Source organism: Urocitellus parryii, chromosome 4 (genome assembly GCF_045843805.1).
Source record: "Urocitellus parryii isolate mUroPar1 chromosome 4, mUroPar1.hap1, whole genome shotgun sequence".
NCBI lineage: Eukaryota > Metazoa > Chordata > Mammalia > Rodentia > Sciuridae > Urocitellus > Urocitellus parryii.
In genome coordinates this window covers 46,451,635-46,466,754 of record NC_135534.1, presented here as the reverse complement: position 1 = coordinate 46,466,754, position 15,120 = coordinate 46,451,635, and the positions used below count along the sequence as shown (strand labels likewise).

The 15,120-nt window shown below is 47.2% G+C and overlaps 1 protein-coding gene and 1 long non-coding RNA gene across 2 annotated transcripts; one reads left to right on the top strand and one right to left on the bottom strand.

Annotated features, from left to right (window-relative positions):
• The first annotated feature begins 770 nt into the window (after window positions 1–770).
• On the top strand, window positions 771–3,567 carry Myod1 (myogenic differentiation 1). Its single transcript, XM_026398980.2, has 3 exons — window positions 771–1,607; window positions 2,256–2,334; window positions 2,617–3,567. Exons 1-3 carry the CDS (start codon window positions 981–983, stop codon window positions 2,865–2,867), a joined length of 957 nt encoding a protein of 318 aa, XP_026254765.1. The 5' UTR covers window positions 771–980; the 3' UTR covers window positions 2,868–3,567.
• A 268-nt stretch (window positions 3,568–3,835) lies between these two features.
• LOC113189964 (uncharacterized) lies at window positions 3,836–15,018 on the bottom strand. Its single transcript, XR_003301709.2, has 3 exons — window positions 14,831–15,018; window positions 5,447–5,515; window positions 3,836–4,526 (listed from the first exon to the last, which is right to left on the bottom strand). It is a non-coding gene; the product is annotated as an uncharacterized LOC113189964 (long non-coding RNA).
• Window positions 15,019–15,120: the final 102 nt, after the last annotated feature.

Here is a 15,120-nt window from a genome sequence, read left to right as displayed (position 1 = left end):
CAGGTTAAGGTGGGCAGGAATCTGCCTCCCTTCCTTTGGACCTCTGGACCTGGGCAGGATCCGAGTTTTAGCATCGATTCCCAACTCCTGTACAGGTGCAGCAGAGTTCCTAAGCTTCCAGGAAATATGACTAAGTTCGCGTCCCGCAGAGCTACTCCCTGGGTAGACAGGTCGAGTGTTATGGCCTCCACGTCGTTTGTCTCAGGCTCGCCCACTTAGATCTTCGACTCTCGCTGTCTCTCATAGGCTTCTCTGCCCCTGACTCTAGCTTTCTGCTCTCTCAGCTTCTTTGGGTGACTTTTTCACCATCCATCTTAGGTCTAGGTGTATCTGCCCTATTGCCCTGCGTCTCCCTCCAGATCTCTCCTGGTCTGATTTCTACCTTTGTCCTGCTTCTACTTTCCTTTAAAAAACAGGCGACAGACTGGGGTCCAAAGTAAACTCCGAGATGAATGCTCCCGGACAGCATTCCCAGTGGACGCAAGTGTCCTGTGCTGGGGAGGCTTGGAAAGGGTGTGCTGGAAGACGAGGCGCTACTGGCTTTGGGCTGCCAGTCTGCCTCTCTCCCTATCTAGGGAGGGGCCAGAGCACAAGCACACTAGTACAGAGGGAGGGGCGGGGGGCACTCTAAGGCCACAGCCGCCACCCTGGGGACCCCAAGCTCCGCCCCGCTCCGTTCCTATTGGCCTTAGGCTCCCCCGCCCCCAGCCGCCTGCTCCAGCACCCGGGCATTTAGGCTACCACAGATAAATAGCCCAGAGCTCCTGGCGCGCGCGAAGTTAGGGGTAAGGAAGCCCCAGAGCGCTCCGTTGCTTTGCCACACGTCCCGCCCCACAGGACAGGGCGGGGTGAGGACAGTCGGGCGTGCATTCAAACGCCCGGCACTTTGCCACTGCACCGCCGGGACTTTGGAGTGACAAGAAAGTTCTGGGCAACTCCTGTCTTTTCAAGTTGGGCGAGGCCAGGTTCCCTGCTGGGATATGGAGCTACTGTCGCCCCCGCTCCGAGACGTGGACTTGACGGGCCCAGACGGTTCCCTCTGCTCTTTTGCCACAGCAGACGACTTCTACGACGACCCATGTTTCGACTCCCCGGACCTGCGCTTTTTCGAGGATCTTGACCCGCGCCTCGTGCACGTGGGAGCGCTCCTGAAGCCCGAGGAGCATTCCCACTTCCCTGCAGCTGTTCTCCCGGCCCCCAGCGCGCGCGAGGATGAGCATGTGCGCGCTCCCAGCGGGCACCACCAGGCGGGCCGCTGCCTACTGTGGGCCTGCAAGGCTTGCAAGCGCAAGACTACCAACGCAGACCGTCGCAAGGCTGCCACCATGCGTGAGCGGCGCCGCCTGAGCAAAGTTAATGAGGCCTTTGAGACGCTCAAGCGCTGCACGTCCAGCAACCCCAACCAGCGGCTGCCTAAGGTGGAAATCCTGCGCAATGCCATCCGCTACATCGAGGGCCTTCAGGCTCTGCTGCGCGACCAAGACGCCGCGCCCCCTGGTGCTACTGCCTTCTATGCGCCGGGCCCGCTGCCCCCAGGCCGCAGCGGCGAGCACTACAGCGGCGACTCAGACGCATCCAGCCCACGCTCCAACTGCTCTGACGGCATGGTAAGGCTGGTACCCCAGGGGGGAGGAGAAAAGAAGGCAGCGCTAGGGATATATGCGACTCGTTTCTGAACACAGGGGACTGAACCCTGAGGGGTGGGCCTTCCTGGTGAACTGGGCAGTGGTCGCGGGGGTGGGGGGGGCGTGGATCCCGGTGTACTGGGCAGCTGTCGCAGGAGTAGCCTACTACTGTGGAGGTGCGCAAGACTTCCGCGATCCGCAGGATTGGCGGAGCTGTTAGAATACTACTCCGCGAACATAAAGGCACGCTTTTTCTTCACTTATCCCTACTTCCAAAATGCAGATACTGGCGGGGGAGGGGGATGAGGCTGGGGTTGTGGCTCAGTAGTACAGTGCTCGCCTAACATGCTTGAGGCACTGAGTTCAATCCTCAGCACCATATAAATGTAAAATAAAGATATTGTGTCCACTAAAAACTTTAAAAATAAATATTTTTTAAAATGCAGATACATCCATCCTTCATTTGTTTGGCCCTGCATAATGCAGATCTGAGCTCATGCCAGACCAACAGACGCGGTGCCGGAATTCGTGGCTGAAATTTTGGAGTTGGGGAGGGGGCAGCTATAGGGAGTGGTGCTAGGGCTCTTCGCAGTCCCGCCGACCTGACGTGGTCATCCTTGCCGTTTACAGATGGACTATAGCGGCCCCCCAAGCGGCGCCCGGCGGCGGACCTGCTATGACGGCGCCTACTACAATGAGGCACCCAGCGGTGCGTATACCCGGCCTAGCCCTGCCTCCCTGTCCCCTTTGAGCTGTTCAGTCTTCCCTCTAACTAGTACCTCCACCCCCAGCATACATATATGTTGGTGATGGTGCAGGGAATGAAAACCTAAACGTTCAGCTACTTCCCCTTTCGCCCCCCACTCTCTCTGGACAGTCCCAGACTCTGGTAGGTCCTCAGTTTCCCCTCTGCCCCAAAGCATTGGACCCATGGGGTGAGAGACTTGCCATGGTTCAACCCCTGCTTACTAGCCTACTCCTCCCCGCGCAGAGCCCAGGTCCGGGAAGAGTGCTGCGGTGTCGAGCCTCGACTGCCTGTCCAGCATTGTGGAGCGCATCTCCACTGAGAGTCCTGCGGCGCCCGCGCTCCTGATGACTGATGCGACACCAGAGTCACCTCCACTCCAACAAGAGGCAGCTGACTCCAGTGAGGGCGAGCGTGGGACCCCTGCCCCGTCCCCGGAAGCCGCCCCGCAGTGCCCTGCAGGCACGAACCCTAACCCGATCTACCAAGTGCTCTGAAAGGGGCAGGCTGCAGTGTCAGAGGGCGCCGCTGCCTACCCAAGGGATGGTACCCCTAGGGTATCTCGCACCCAAAAGATAGAGCTTAAATGCCACTCCTCCCAACTGCGCTTGAAAAGCGACCCCTCCCGAGGTGGGAGAACCGAAATGTTCTTCCCGTCCCCCCAACAGGGCAAGAACTCAGCCCGTGTTTTCCACGAAGCACCCTGCCCTGATACCCACGTGATGGCCATTTGGGGTTTCTCCATGAGCCATAGCTGATCCTTGAGGAGCCAGGTTCCCTTTCCTTGCTGCCTCCCACTCCATTTGGATAGAGACCCTCCCAAACCTAAGCCCCGCCCCTTTCCCCATGCCCAGGTTTTTTTTTTTTTTTTGTGGGAGTGGCGTGTCCCCTCTTTTCCAAAGCCCTCGCGACACCCACTCTTTCCCATAGCCGACGAGGTGCCCTCCAGTCCCAAATGTAACTGGTGTAACCGTACCCCACCCCTACCCCGCCGCGGTTCAGGACCACTTTTTGTAATACTTTTGTAATCTATTCCTGTAAATAAGAGTTGCTTTGCCAGAGCAGGAGCCCCTAGGGCTGTATTTATCTCTGAGGCATGGTGTGTGGTGCAACAGGGACTTTGTATGTTTATACGTCGGGCGGGAGAGCCGCGGGCGCTCGCTCGCTCAAGGTGTTCGAAATAAAAACGCTAATTTATACCACGGTGGCTCGGTGGCTTGGCTTTCCCTTATCGTGGGAGCAGGATCCGAGGAAACTCCGCAGGCTGAGCCAGCTGTCCCGCAGCGACCCCTGTAGGCGGCTGACGGTTGCAAGGAGGCAGCAAGAAAGGAAGATGCTTGTCTCTATTAATAGGAGGGGAGGTTCCTCCAACCTTGAGGTGTATCACCACACACAAGTCAGTGGTTCTCCCAGAAGGATGGGAGGGTGCTCATGGCATTAGAAGTAAAAACTAAATGGCCCTGGAGGAGCATTGCAAGCGGTATGGCACTTAAAGGCTCTTAATGATAGGTGTAACCACAAGGGGAGGGCACAATCAGAAAGGCTTCTCTACTCAGGAACCCATGCTTGAAACATCTTTGTACTGTCTCATCTCAAGGACACAGGGCCCAAAGCCTGTGAGGAGAGGGCACAGGAACACAGTGGGTCTAGGTGTTCATCAGGCTATAAACTCTCCAAGAGCAGGGGAGGGGTCATTGTTTCAGCCAGAGCGTGAGGAATACTTCCTGAATGAGGCACCAGTTGAGCTGTAGCTTGAGAAACAAGAGAAGACAAAGCCCATGGAGGGACACCACATACACATAGCCACCTCTGTGCATCTCTGGATAAAGTTTCTCCCTGTCCACATATATCTCCACCCATGCAAACCCTCTTCTCGAAAACCTACAGGCCCACTTTCAAGGCTTTGATTGTGGAGTCCTGGGCCCGTGCCAGAAGGACCAGCCTTGTGCCACACATAAGGATCCACTCTCTGATCTGAGGAGAGCCTCTGCTCCCTCAACACAGGGTCCCCAAGCAGCCACCTGGAGCATTCTATTACTAGTGATGCTCTGCTTGTCTTCTGGCTGCTTCCTCAGATGCTCCTCAGGGTTCTTCACACTCCTTTGAGGCCCTTGAGAGCTCATTCAGGACTTTACCTGTTCAACAGATGGCAAGTCCTGTGTTGGGGAAAAACAGAGAACGTTGGATGCAGTTCCTGCCCTTGGGAAACATTTGGAGCGTGTTATATTTCAAAGAATGAAGCACTATAATAGGGGTGTATGTGTCATGGGATAAGAGGGGAGGGTTCCCTAACCTTCTAGGGAAGGTATAGACAAACAGATAAACTCTAAAAACAGTCTTGAAGAAACTGGTCAGGAAAGAGGGATCAAAGGAGGGTGCTCCAAGCTGAGAAAACAGCAAGTGCAAAGACCCAGAGGTGAGAAAAAGCCATGCCTTATAGAACTATGTGCTTAAAGGGAAGGGGCTAGAGGTGAAATGGGGAAAAGGCAGAGACAGAGCCACAGTGGGCCTCATTTGGTCTTTATCCTGAGGGCAATAGGGAGTCACAGAAGAATCAAAATGGGGAAAGGATATAAATAAACCTGTATTTTAGAAAGGTCAGTTTGGGTTGGCAGAATGGATAAGAGGGAACAAAACTTGAAATAGGATGATCTGTCATGAGATCATTGATTTTGCTCAGAGAAGACATATGACATGTCCTGAAATGGGGCAGTGATGGGGATGGAAAGGAGGCATAGAATTGGAGACTGTTGTGCCAAATAATTACAGGTGTTGTGGGTACAGTGGAGACCTTTGATGACAGACTCCCTATTTTCCTACAGCTTAAAAGCTGAGGAGGAAATGGCCATTAGACAAAGAATCAAGTGAATAAATTTAATGTTATAAATGGTGAGAAATGCTCTAAGGAAAAGCAAAGGGTGCAATGAGAGATGAAAGTGGGGAATGAGAAGGTAATCAGGTGACAAGAGGAGGAAGCAGGATTTCTGCACTGAGTTTCACTCCTGGGGAAACTGCCTTGCAGCAGGGATCACAGCTCAGCAAGCAGAGAGTAAGTTGGACCTCAGCCCCCACTCACCTCCTTATCCAGTTGCTCTTGCTCCATGACCAACCTGCATAACTGTTCACAGCCCCTTGTATGTGGAGACTGTAGGGAAGTGAAGAGAAAGAAGGAGCCATGAATGACTTCAGGCTCTGATTCACTTTTGAGTGTATTTTGGTGCCATTATAAGGATGGGGACATCCGAAGGAGAAACAGGTATAGAGATACATTTAGACTGGATGCTTCTGGTCATGAGTAATGGAAACCACATTCAAACTAGCTTACACCCCACAAGGAGGTGGTCTGAAAGGACAATTTGGAAGTAAAGCTGTAAGCACCACTCTATCCATGGGTGTCAGGAGCTGGGACTAGAGCCCTTTCACTTTTTCATGCATCTCCCCCTTTGTCTCTACTTAGCTTTACCCTCTCCTAGTCCAGCAACTCATCTCAACATTGAATTCCAGTTAGAAGATTCCCAGAAGAACTCTTACTGGACCAAGTCAGTCGTGAAGCAGGATTTGCACTCAGGCTGAGGGACTCTGTACACTGTAATCTCAGCTCCCTTGCTATGCCACCTCCACAGAAGAAGTCAAGAGAGGAGTGAGGAAAGTTAGGAGATAGGGGAGCAGCTGGAGATTAGATCATTCACAGAAAAACAGGGTTCAGGCACCTTCCTGGCTTGTCTCTTACCTTAATCCCCATGGGGAACATCTAGCCGAGCTTAACCCCATTTGCAGTGTAGCTGAAACGTCTCTTGCACATGAGGCCATTTTTACCTGAGCTGCACCTGAGTAAGCACCAATGCCATGCCCTCCAGAGATGTAGCATGTGTCTTAACATATGTGCTCCTATGATTAGAGTGCATCACCAGAGGCTGATATACCAAACCGCCCACAGAGTTTAGGCTTCAGGTCCTCTCCCTTGCATGAATCCCTTCCAAGGCCCTGAAAGAAGCCCTAGAAATATGTCCACATGGCCTAGTTCTTCTTTAATTTTCCAAAGTAAATTACTCTAAGCTATTGGTTATGACCATTGCCTCTTTCTGGTTCCTCCTTGAGTTGGTTTGCTTTGGGGGCACATTGAGATCCTATCTAAATGTATGAATTTCATTTGGGGTGAGTGGAGTGTATTTTAAATAAATGGAATATTTTTAAAGAGGTAATAATGTTGAACCATGATGTAAGTTAAAATGATTCTAACATTAAGAAGACAAACGTATCTAAAACATGTATTTAGATCATTCCAAAAAGTAGTTATTACAAGAAAGGGATAGCTTTTGAATAGATGTGGAAAAGACTCTTGTATTGTTTGATAATCCAGTCAATGAAGAATAGTGAATCATATAAACACATTGGGAAAATATTTAAATTTTTTGCTCATCTGGCACAAAATACTGACATTAACAAAGACAGCATACGATTTATAATATGCCACTATAACAAGACGTCAACACCAACACAATTTTAATGAACTTTACCAATGAAAAATATTTAAAATTTATTACCATACAAGAGAATTCAAAATGCCTTGAGCTCTTACAGCCCCCAGAGGAAAGAAACTTGATTGAGATTTCCCCAAATGTGACACCAATCCTAAAAATGTACATGACATTTCTTTTTTTTTAAGAGAGAGAGAATTTTTTTAATATTTATTTTTTTTAGTTTTCAGTGGACACAACATCTTTGTTTGTATGTGGTGCTGAGGATCGAACCTGGCCCGCACACATGCCAGGCGAGTGTGCTACCGCTTGAGCCACATCCCCAGCCCTGTACATGACATTTCTAATAGAGCTGTGGGCCTGAAAGAAGCTTCCTGAAATTATTAATGGTACAAACAAGTTTTGATCAAAACTTTGTTGAAAGAAAGACGGAATGATCTCTCTGTTCTCTATATCAAAAAAATCTTAGTATAAAACCACGTCACTTGAAGAAACAATCAAAGAATGTGCAGGCTGCAGGTGGAAAGGGGTAGGCTGGAAAAGGCAAGAAAAGGGAGGAACAGGGGGAAGGCAGAAAAATGAGGAGAGGAGGAAGAACATGAGGACAAAGAACATGATGTGATGATGATGAAGAACGAGTTTTTTTCTTATCTGTAAAACATTTATGCCACCTGCACACAAGTCACTACTATTAAAAAAAAATTGATTTGAGATTGGGTAATATTTGTTTTAATACCATACAGGATCATTTTTGCATAGTTAATATTTTTTTCCGACAACAATTAACAGTGGGTTTTAATTCATGTAGAACTTTCCCAGGAGCAGGGAAAAGTGAGTCCAGAATAATACATGGATGGCTACATGGTGGCATGGGATTGAGGCCTGACTGTGCCACTCATCAGCTGGGAGCCTTGGAATGTGACCTAACCTATTTGGGCTTCAGCTTTCACTTTGTAAAATAAATTAATTATTTTAAAAGGCATATCCCATGTGTTAGTCAGCTTTTTGTCACCACGATCCAAATACCTGAAAGAACAAACCAGAGGAGGAAAGGTTTATTTGGGGCACAGAGTTTCAGAGGTTCAGTCCATTGTCAGCTCACTCCATTGTTGTGGGCTCCAGGCAAGGCAGAATATCATGGCGGAAGGGTGTGGCAGAGGAGAGCAGCTCAACTCATGACAGCCAGGAAGGAGAAAGAGTGAAGAGCTGAGGAGGAAATAAAATCCCAAAGGCACACCTCCAGTGACCTGCTCCAGCAGCCACGCCTCACCTGCCTACAGTTACCACCCATTTAGTCCATTTAGATTAATATATTAAATGGATTAGTCCAGTGATTAAGTTACACCTCTTATAAACTATTCATCTCACCTCTGAACATTCCTGCATTGTCTAGCAAGAGCTTACTGTGGGACACCTCATATCCAAACCATAACATCTCACATCTGAAATTCTTTAGTACTTCACTTAAAGCATTTCAGGAAAACAAAAAAGATAATGAAGTAGATCTTTTACAGATAAGGGATCTGGGAACATATAGACTAAGATTTTTCTCTGACCTCCTGGTTAGCTGATCTTTCCTTATATTTTTTCAAAATATTTTATTGTTATAATTCATATGATATAAAACTCACCCTTTATAGTGTATATTTCATTACTTTGTACCATATTCACAGGGTTGTGCAACCATCACCACTATCTAATTCCAGAACATTTCCATCACCTCCAAAAGAAATTTATCCCCATTAGCAATCACTCCCTACTATCCTTCCTTTCCCAGAAAACTGGCAACCACTAATCTATTTTCTGACTCCACGGATTTGCCTCTTTGGGACAATTTATATGAATAGAAGCACACAATATGTGTTTTTTCATAGAGGACTTCTTTCACTCAGAACAATGTTTTCAAGGATTGTCCATGCTTTAGCACGTATTAGTACTTCATTTCTTTTTGTGGCTGAATAATATTCCTGTGTATGGATATATCACATTTTATTTCTCTCTTTATCAGTTGATGTACATTGGGTTTTTTCCACCTAGCTACTATTAATATCTCAAAGGACATGCATGTACAAATTTTTGTATACATGTATACTTTTAATTCTCTAGGATATTTACTTAAAATTGAAATTGCTGGGTGTATAATAACTCTATGTTTAAATTTTTAAGAACTGCCAAACTTTTTCCAAAGCAGCTGCACCATTTCACATTCCTATCAACAATGTATGAGAATTCCAATTTCTCCATCTCCTCTATAACACTTACAATTGTTTGTCTTTTTTATTTTAACCATCCTAATGGGTACAAAGTAGTATCTCATTATGGTTTCGAGTTTCATCTCCCTAGTGATTAATGATGTTGAACATGTATTCACGTCTTATTGGCCATTTGTATATCTTTGGTAATTTTCAAATCCTCTGCCTATTTTTAAATTGTGTTGTCTTTTTATTGTTGAGTTATGGGAATTCTTTATACATTCTACATACTACACTTTTATCAGACACATGGTTTTCAAATGTTTTCTATCGCTTTGCAGATTGTCTTTTCATGTTCTTTGAAACACAAAAGATCCTTCATTTTATTCTATTCTTATTTCAATGAAGTCTAATTTATCTTTTGTCTTTTTTTTTTTTTTTGCTTGTTTGTGATCACATCAAGACACCATTACCTAGCCCAAGTTCTCATAAGAATCTTACAGTTTTAACTTTTACATTTAGGAATTTGATCCATTTATAGTTAATTTTTATATAGTATAAAGAAGGGGTCCAGATCTGTTCTTGTGCACACAGGTATCCAGTTGTTCTAGCTCGTTTCTTGAAAAGACTATTCTTTCTCCATCCAATTGGCTTGGAATCCTTGCCAAAAAGTAATTGCCCATATGTATGGGTTTATTTTCTAGATTCTCAATTCTATTCTATCCATCTATATATCTATCCTTATATCAGTGCCACACAGTCTTGATTACTGTAGCTTTGTAGTTAGTTTTGAAATTAGAAAGTGTCAGTATTCAGTTTCGTTTTTCTTTTTCAAGATTGTTTTATATATTTGGGTCCCTTGCGTTCTGTAAATACATTATACAGCCCTGTCCTGGTGTTATTTTCAATAAGCACTAACCTTGCCTGGTACAACCAGAGAGCTGAAAACTGGCATGAAATAATAATGTGGTTCTTGTTGGTGCCCTCCAAAAGTTCTATAAAGAGGGGTAATATATTTTTCACTTTCAGTCATTTTTGATGTAGCTTATACAAAATATTTTTATAACTGAATATCATTGTCAAATTGCCAAAAAATATGGCAATTGTTTTTGTTGGCATTCTGAATGCTTCCACATAAATATAACTTTCTTAAAAGTATTACATAGGTGTACAAGGCAGTAAATAAAAATAAGATTAATTTCTGGATTTTTAAAAATGTTTTGTTATTGTTATGGATCTGGAATGTTCCCCAAAGGCTCATGGGTTGGAAGTTTGGTCTCCAATGCAGCAATATTCAGAGATGGAGCCTTTGGGAAAGAGAGTAGGTCTTGGGCTCTGACCTCATCAGTGGATTAATTCATTAATGGATACATAATTTGATAGTATTATTAGGAGGTGGTGGAAATTGTGGGAGGGGGATGTAGTTGAAGGGAGTGGGTCCTTGTGGGTATGCACTTGGGGACTGTATCCTGTCCTGGCCCTTCCCTTCTCTCTCTTCTTCCTGGCCACCATGGAGTACATAGTTTTCCTCCATCCTTCAAATAAATCTTTCCTTGTCTAAGTTGCTTTTCTCAGGTATCTTGTCCCAGTGACAAAAAGATGAATAACACAGTGGAATTTATCAGCTTTTAAAAATTTATATTTGGTCCTGATTTATTTTCTAAGTCTAAATAAAATATTCATTTTTGTCCCCAATTTGTATTCTTTTTTTTTGCCTTTTTAAAAAGGAATTACCCCCCCCCACACACACACACACAAATGTCTTGACTTTAGCCTCTACACCACCTGGACCAACCCTGGCACACTGCTGACCACATGTCTCTGGGGACTGACACATACATACACAGGTACCCACCAGTGCAGCAAGGCACACATGGAACTGCAAAGCTTTTCCCATCAGAAGAGCCACAAGTCTCTGGTTACATCTGGGAGAACTCAGTGGCCCCCTACCCAGTCTTGCTAGGGACAGGCTTGTAGAAGAGCCTGCACTCACCCATCTTCTCTGTACATGTGCACCCCTGACCATTTTCATATACCTTACCACGCCCATCATCAACTCCCATCTCCCTACCTCATTCCCACAGTCAGCACAGAGAGGAGTCAAAGCCCTTCTGAAAGGCCAAGCCCACCCAAGGAGGCCTGATGCTTTGTCCCTGGGCCACCCTGAAATGACTGGAACCCATGAGAGAGAGAGGCCAAGTGAGGGCTGGTCACAAAGAGATGGGGGCAGGTATGCAGCCTCAAGGGAGGGAGAAAAAAAGAGGAGAGGATGTGAGGCAAATTCTCACAAAATAGTATTCCCTTTTAAACAGATGAGGAAACAGAAACCTAGAGACACTAGCTTACACAATTAGTAAACAGCAAAAATAAGATTTGTAACCAAGTCTGTCTAGATCAGGGATTCTCTCAAATGGAGAAAAAATTAGACCCCAGGGGACACTTGGCAGACACAAGTCTATAGATTTTTTTTATGACTGCTATTGGAGAAGAGGGTTCTAATGACATCTAGTGGATAGAGCCCTGCTAAACTTTCTTCCATGCATAGTACAGCACCTTACACATCTCCAGCAAAGAATTATCTGGTCCAAAATGTCAACAGTGCAAAAGTTGAAACATTCTGGTCTAGACATCTCCCCAGAATGTTCTTCACCTTAGCCCCTTTCTAGGGTTTTCATGGCTTAAGAGATCTGGGACCTCCTACCCAAGAGGTTGCAAGAAGGAACAGCTGTACACCCTGCTCCAGCCCAGTCCTGGTTAAGTACAAGGACTTAATCTACAGATCCTATGGCCAAGATCATCAATTTCCCCCAATGGCAGCTTTAGGTTCATTCTCCTCTGCCCTCTGGAATGAGGAGGTCTGATCTGGGGAGGGGACATCTGCCAGACCTACTGTCTTCTATCACAACAAGGCTACCCAAAGCCTACAGGGGCCAAGGCCAGCCTAGTTTAGTTTCCAGATACAGCCACAAGGTGGCAGCCCAACCCATCAGGAATACTGAGGTTGTCCGCCTGGGAGAGCAGCATGAAGACTGTGCCAACCTGGACAAAGGCCTGAGGGTTGGACTTGGGCCAGTTCCAGAGCCCAGCAGGACCAGATCTAAGGCCTGCAAGTGCCAGGTGTGAGAACATAGGCCAAATTTGGCTTCAGATCTTCCTTCACCATCTTCTAGTCCCCATCCAGTTTAGTTCCCACATGGAGCTTCCTGGAGCCCAGTGCTCCCTCCTGTCTAACCTGAGAAAGAAAAATTACAGAGCCAAGGAGTTAAGAACATAGGGATGATTATTGCTCCCATTAAGTGATAAAGAAACTAAGGCACAGGGAAGTTGAAGAATTTTCCCAGGTCACAGCTAGTCAATGGTGGAACAGGGATTTGAACCCAAGCAGCCTGGTTCATATATACTTTTTTTTTTTTTTTTTTTTTTTTTTTTTTTTTTTTTTTTGTACTGAGGATTGAACTTAGGGGCACTTGACCACTGAGCCACATCCTTAGCCCTATTTTGTATTTTATTTAGAGACAGGGCATCACTGAGTTGCTTAGCACCTCACTTTTGCTGAGGCTGGCTTTGAACTCACAATCCTCCTGTCTCAGCCTCCTGAGCTGCTGGGATTACAGGTGTGCAGCCACCACACCCGGCTGGTTCATATATACTCTCAGCCACTGACCAGTATGTTCCCCACTCCCAACCCCAACCACAGCCATCAAAGACCTTCTGGCAAGGGCTTCCCTCTGCAAGGGAAGTGGCAGATGGTTATGCATGGGGAAACTGCTCAAAAATGAAAAAGAGGTGAGGTTTTTTGACTGAGTTAAGGATCCGTGGTTAGTGTTTATAGGTAAGAACCCAGGACTTGGTCAACAAGTCTTCCCCCAGCCACATTTCTTGGCATTTTTTGTTTGATTTGGTTCTTTCCCCTTGCTTCCCACCCCCACCCTGTGTTGTCCTCTTGGTTTTTCTGGGCTTTCTGCAAATGCCAGTCTTCTCATAGTGTTAAGGGGAAGTGAGAAAAAGGACTTTTATGTCCTGCTTAAGTGACAGAAGAGGAGGGGCATTCCTTGGGGCTTGGGCTGGAGGGTGTCATCAGGCTCAAAGTGAGAATCCTAAAGTGGAATGGCTGGGATATCAGGAACAGCTACCCTCTCCCACTGGGGTGGCTCCTCTGAGTGTTCTCTCTTTACCTCTTCAGGGATTTCAGGGTGTGATGGATACCCTCCCATACTCTCTCCCTCTGACCCTGGCATTACTCTCTTTTTCTAGCACAGCCTCCAGGGCCAGGCCTGACCAGAGCTTCTAATCACCCAATCTGCTGCCTACTTCTCCCCACTGTCACCTGGGTAACACTGCAGGTCCCCATTAGGAGTACCTGAGTGGAGCTCTGTATTGACCCCTAAGAGACCCTGATCAGACCCTCCCCCTGATTTGGCCTCAAGGATTCCAGAGGCCTTTCTTGTCTCTTGGCATCTAATTGGTGGGAGTAGGTGTCCATGTCTCTATGCCCATCTTTTTCTCTTGCTTCATTATCTCCTAGAGTTGGGCCAGAGCTTTCTGAGAGCCTGTGTCCTGGAAATCTCAATATGGGTTAGGCTGGGTTGCATAAAGCCAGGCTTCCTTATGGTTACAGGGTGAGACAAATTGGTTAGGGTGACAAGGACACTCCTTCCTGCCTTACTCTGTGATTGAAGGGGAAGCAGCTCCTATTTAGAGGAATAATGCAGATCAGTCACTGGAGGAAAGGGTGCCATCCTGATCCCAGATTCAAGCCCTTTCTTTGTCTCTACCCATCTCTCTGTTTCTGACTTTATTGTGCCTCTCTGTGTCTCCCTTTGGCCTTCTTCCATCCCTCATTCCTGGCCCTGGCCCTTGCCCCTCACCATGCCTCTAGGCCTTCCCTCTACCACAAACAGATTCTATGTGGCTGGGTCAGTGTTCCCCTGACCAAGTGAGTAGAGAGATGTGTGTGGCAGAGCTTTGTCCCCAGGCCTATAGCAGCATCTGTGGGTCAGGGTAGAGGGACAGCTGCCTGCACAGTTAGCAACTGCCAACAGGTAAATAAGAGCTTTGTGTCTTCTTAATTAATTCACTCTTTGTCTAGGCAGCCTGTGTTCGATTGGCCTGGGCTTGGATCAATAAATAAGTCTCTTTCTCGGCTCAGTTGACCCTGGAACTGGGCCTGACCTCCTCAATTCTGCCCAGTCCCACCTGCCCACTTCTCCAAAAGGCTGGGAGCTCCTTGAGGGCAGGAGTTGGAGTTTGATCTGATTTGTCCCTTGTGTCCTTGTGTCTGTGACAAAGCCTGGAACAAGTAAGGAGTAAAGGAATGATTGCTCAACTAAGTAAACTGAGGCACTGGTGGCAAGCAGGGATGAGAAAGGCTTTGAGGTGAGGGCAACTTCCACCCCCACAGTCAACTGTGAAACTGTAGGAATCCCAGCAGACAGCTGCTCCTAGCCAGCCCTCAAGACCTGCATGGGCTTAACTCCCAGGGCAGCTGAAGCTTTAAGGACAGAGGGAATGGCAGTACTCAGGAGCCTAGGAGAAAGTGCAGCCTTTCATAAGGGATCCCACCCAGGAATTCAGAGTTAGTGCAGGAGGGTCAGTTAGCTGGTATTCACGTGGTAGAGTCTAGTGACACTACTCATGAGAGACTAGGTCGGTCTAAGTGATTAAGGACCTAGCAACAGGAAGGGGTCGAAAGGGGTTAATGAGGTCCGGGATTGGGTGTTTATGGGGAGCTGGGGGACATGCATATGGGTGAATGGGAAGTGATATCTTGGAGCCCATGCAAGAGGGTACCTCTGGAAGAATCTTGGGGACTTCAGGTTCCACGGGAAAAGTCGGTATTAAAGGGTTCTTCGGAGAGCTCCGTACTAGTCCAAGTCAAGGTGTCAGGATGTCCTGTCTTACCCAGAGCTGGGACAGTCCCTGGTTTGGAAGGAGATGGGCGAGTGCCAACGCCCTTCTCACCTCAGTTTGACCTGGGGTGTGGGCCCAGACGTTTCTCAGAGCCCCCGCCCATCGAGTGGCGTTCCCTGAGGGAGGAGCGTTGGCGGGTCCCCCCTAGAGCAGGAGGAACGGTGCCCGGC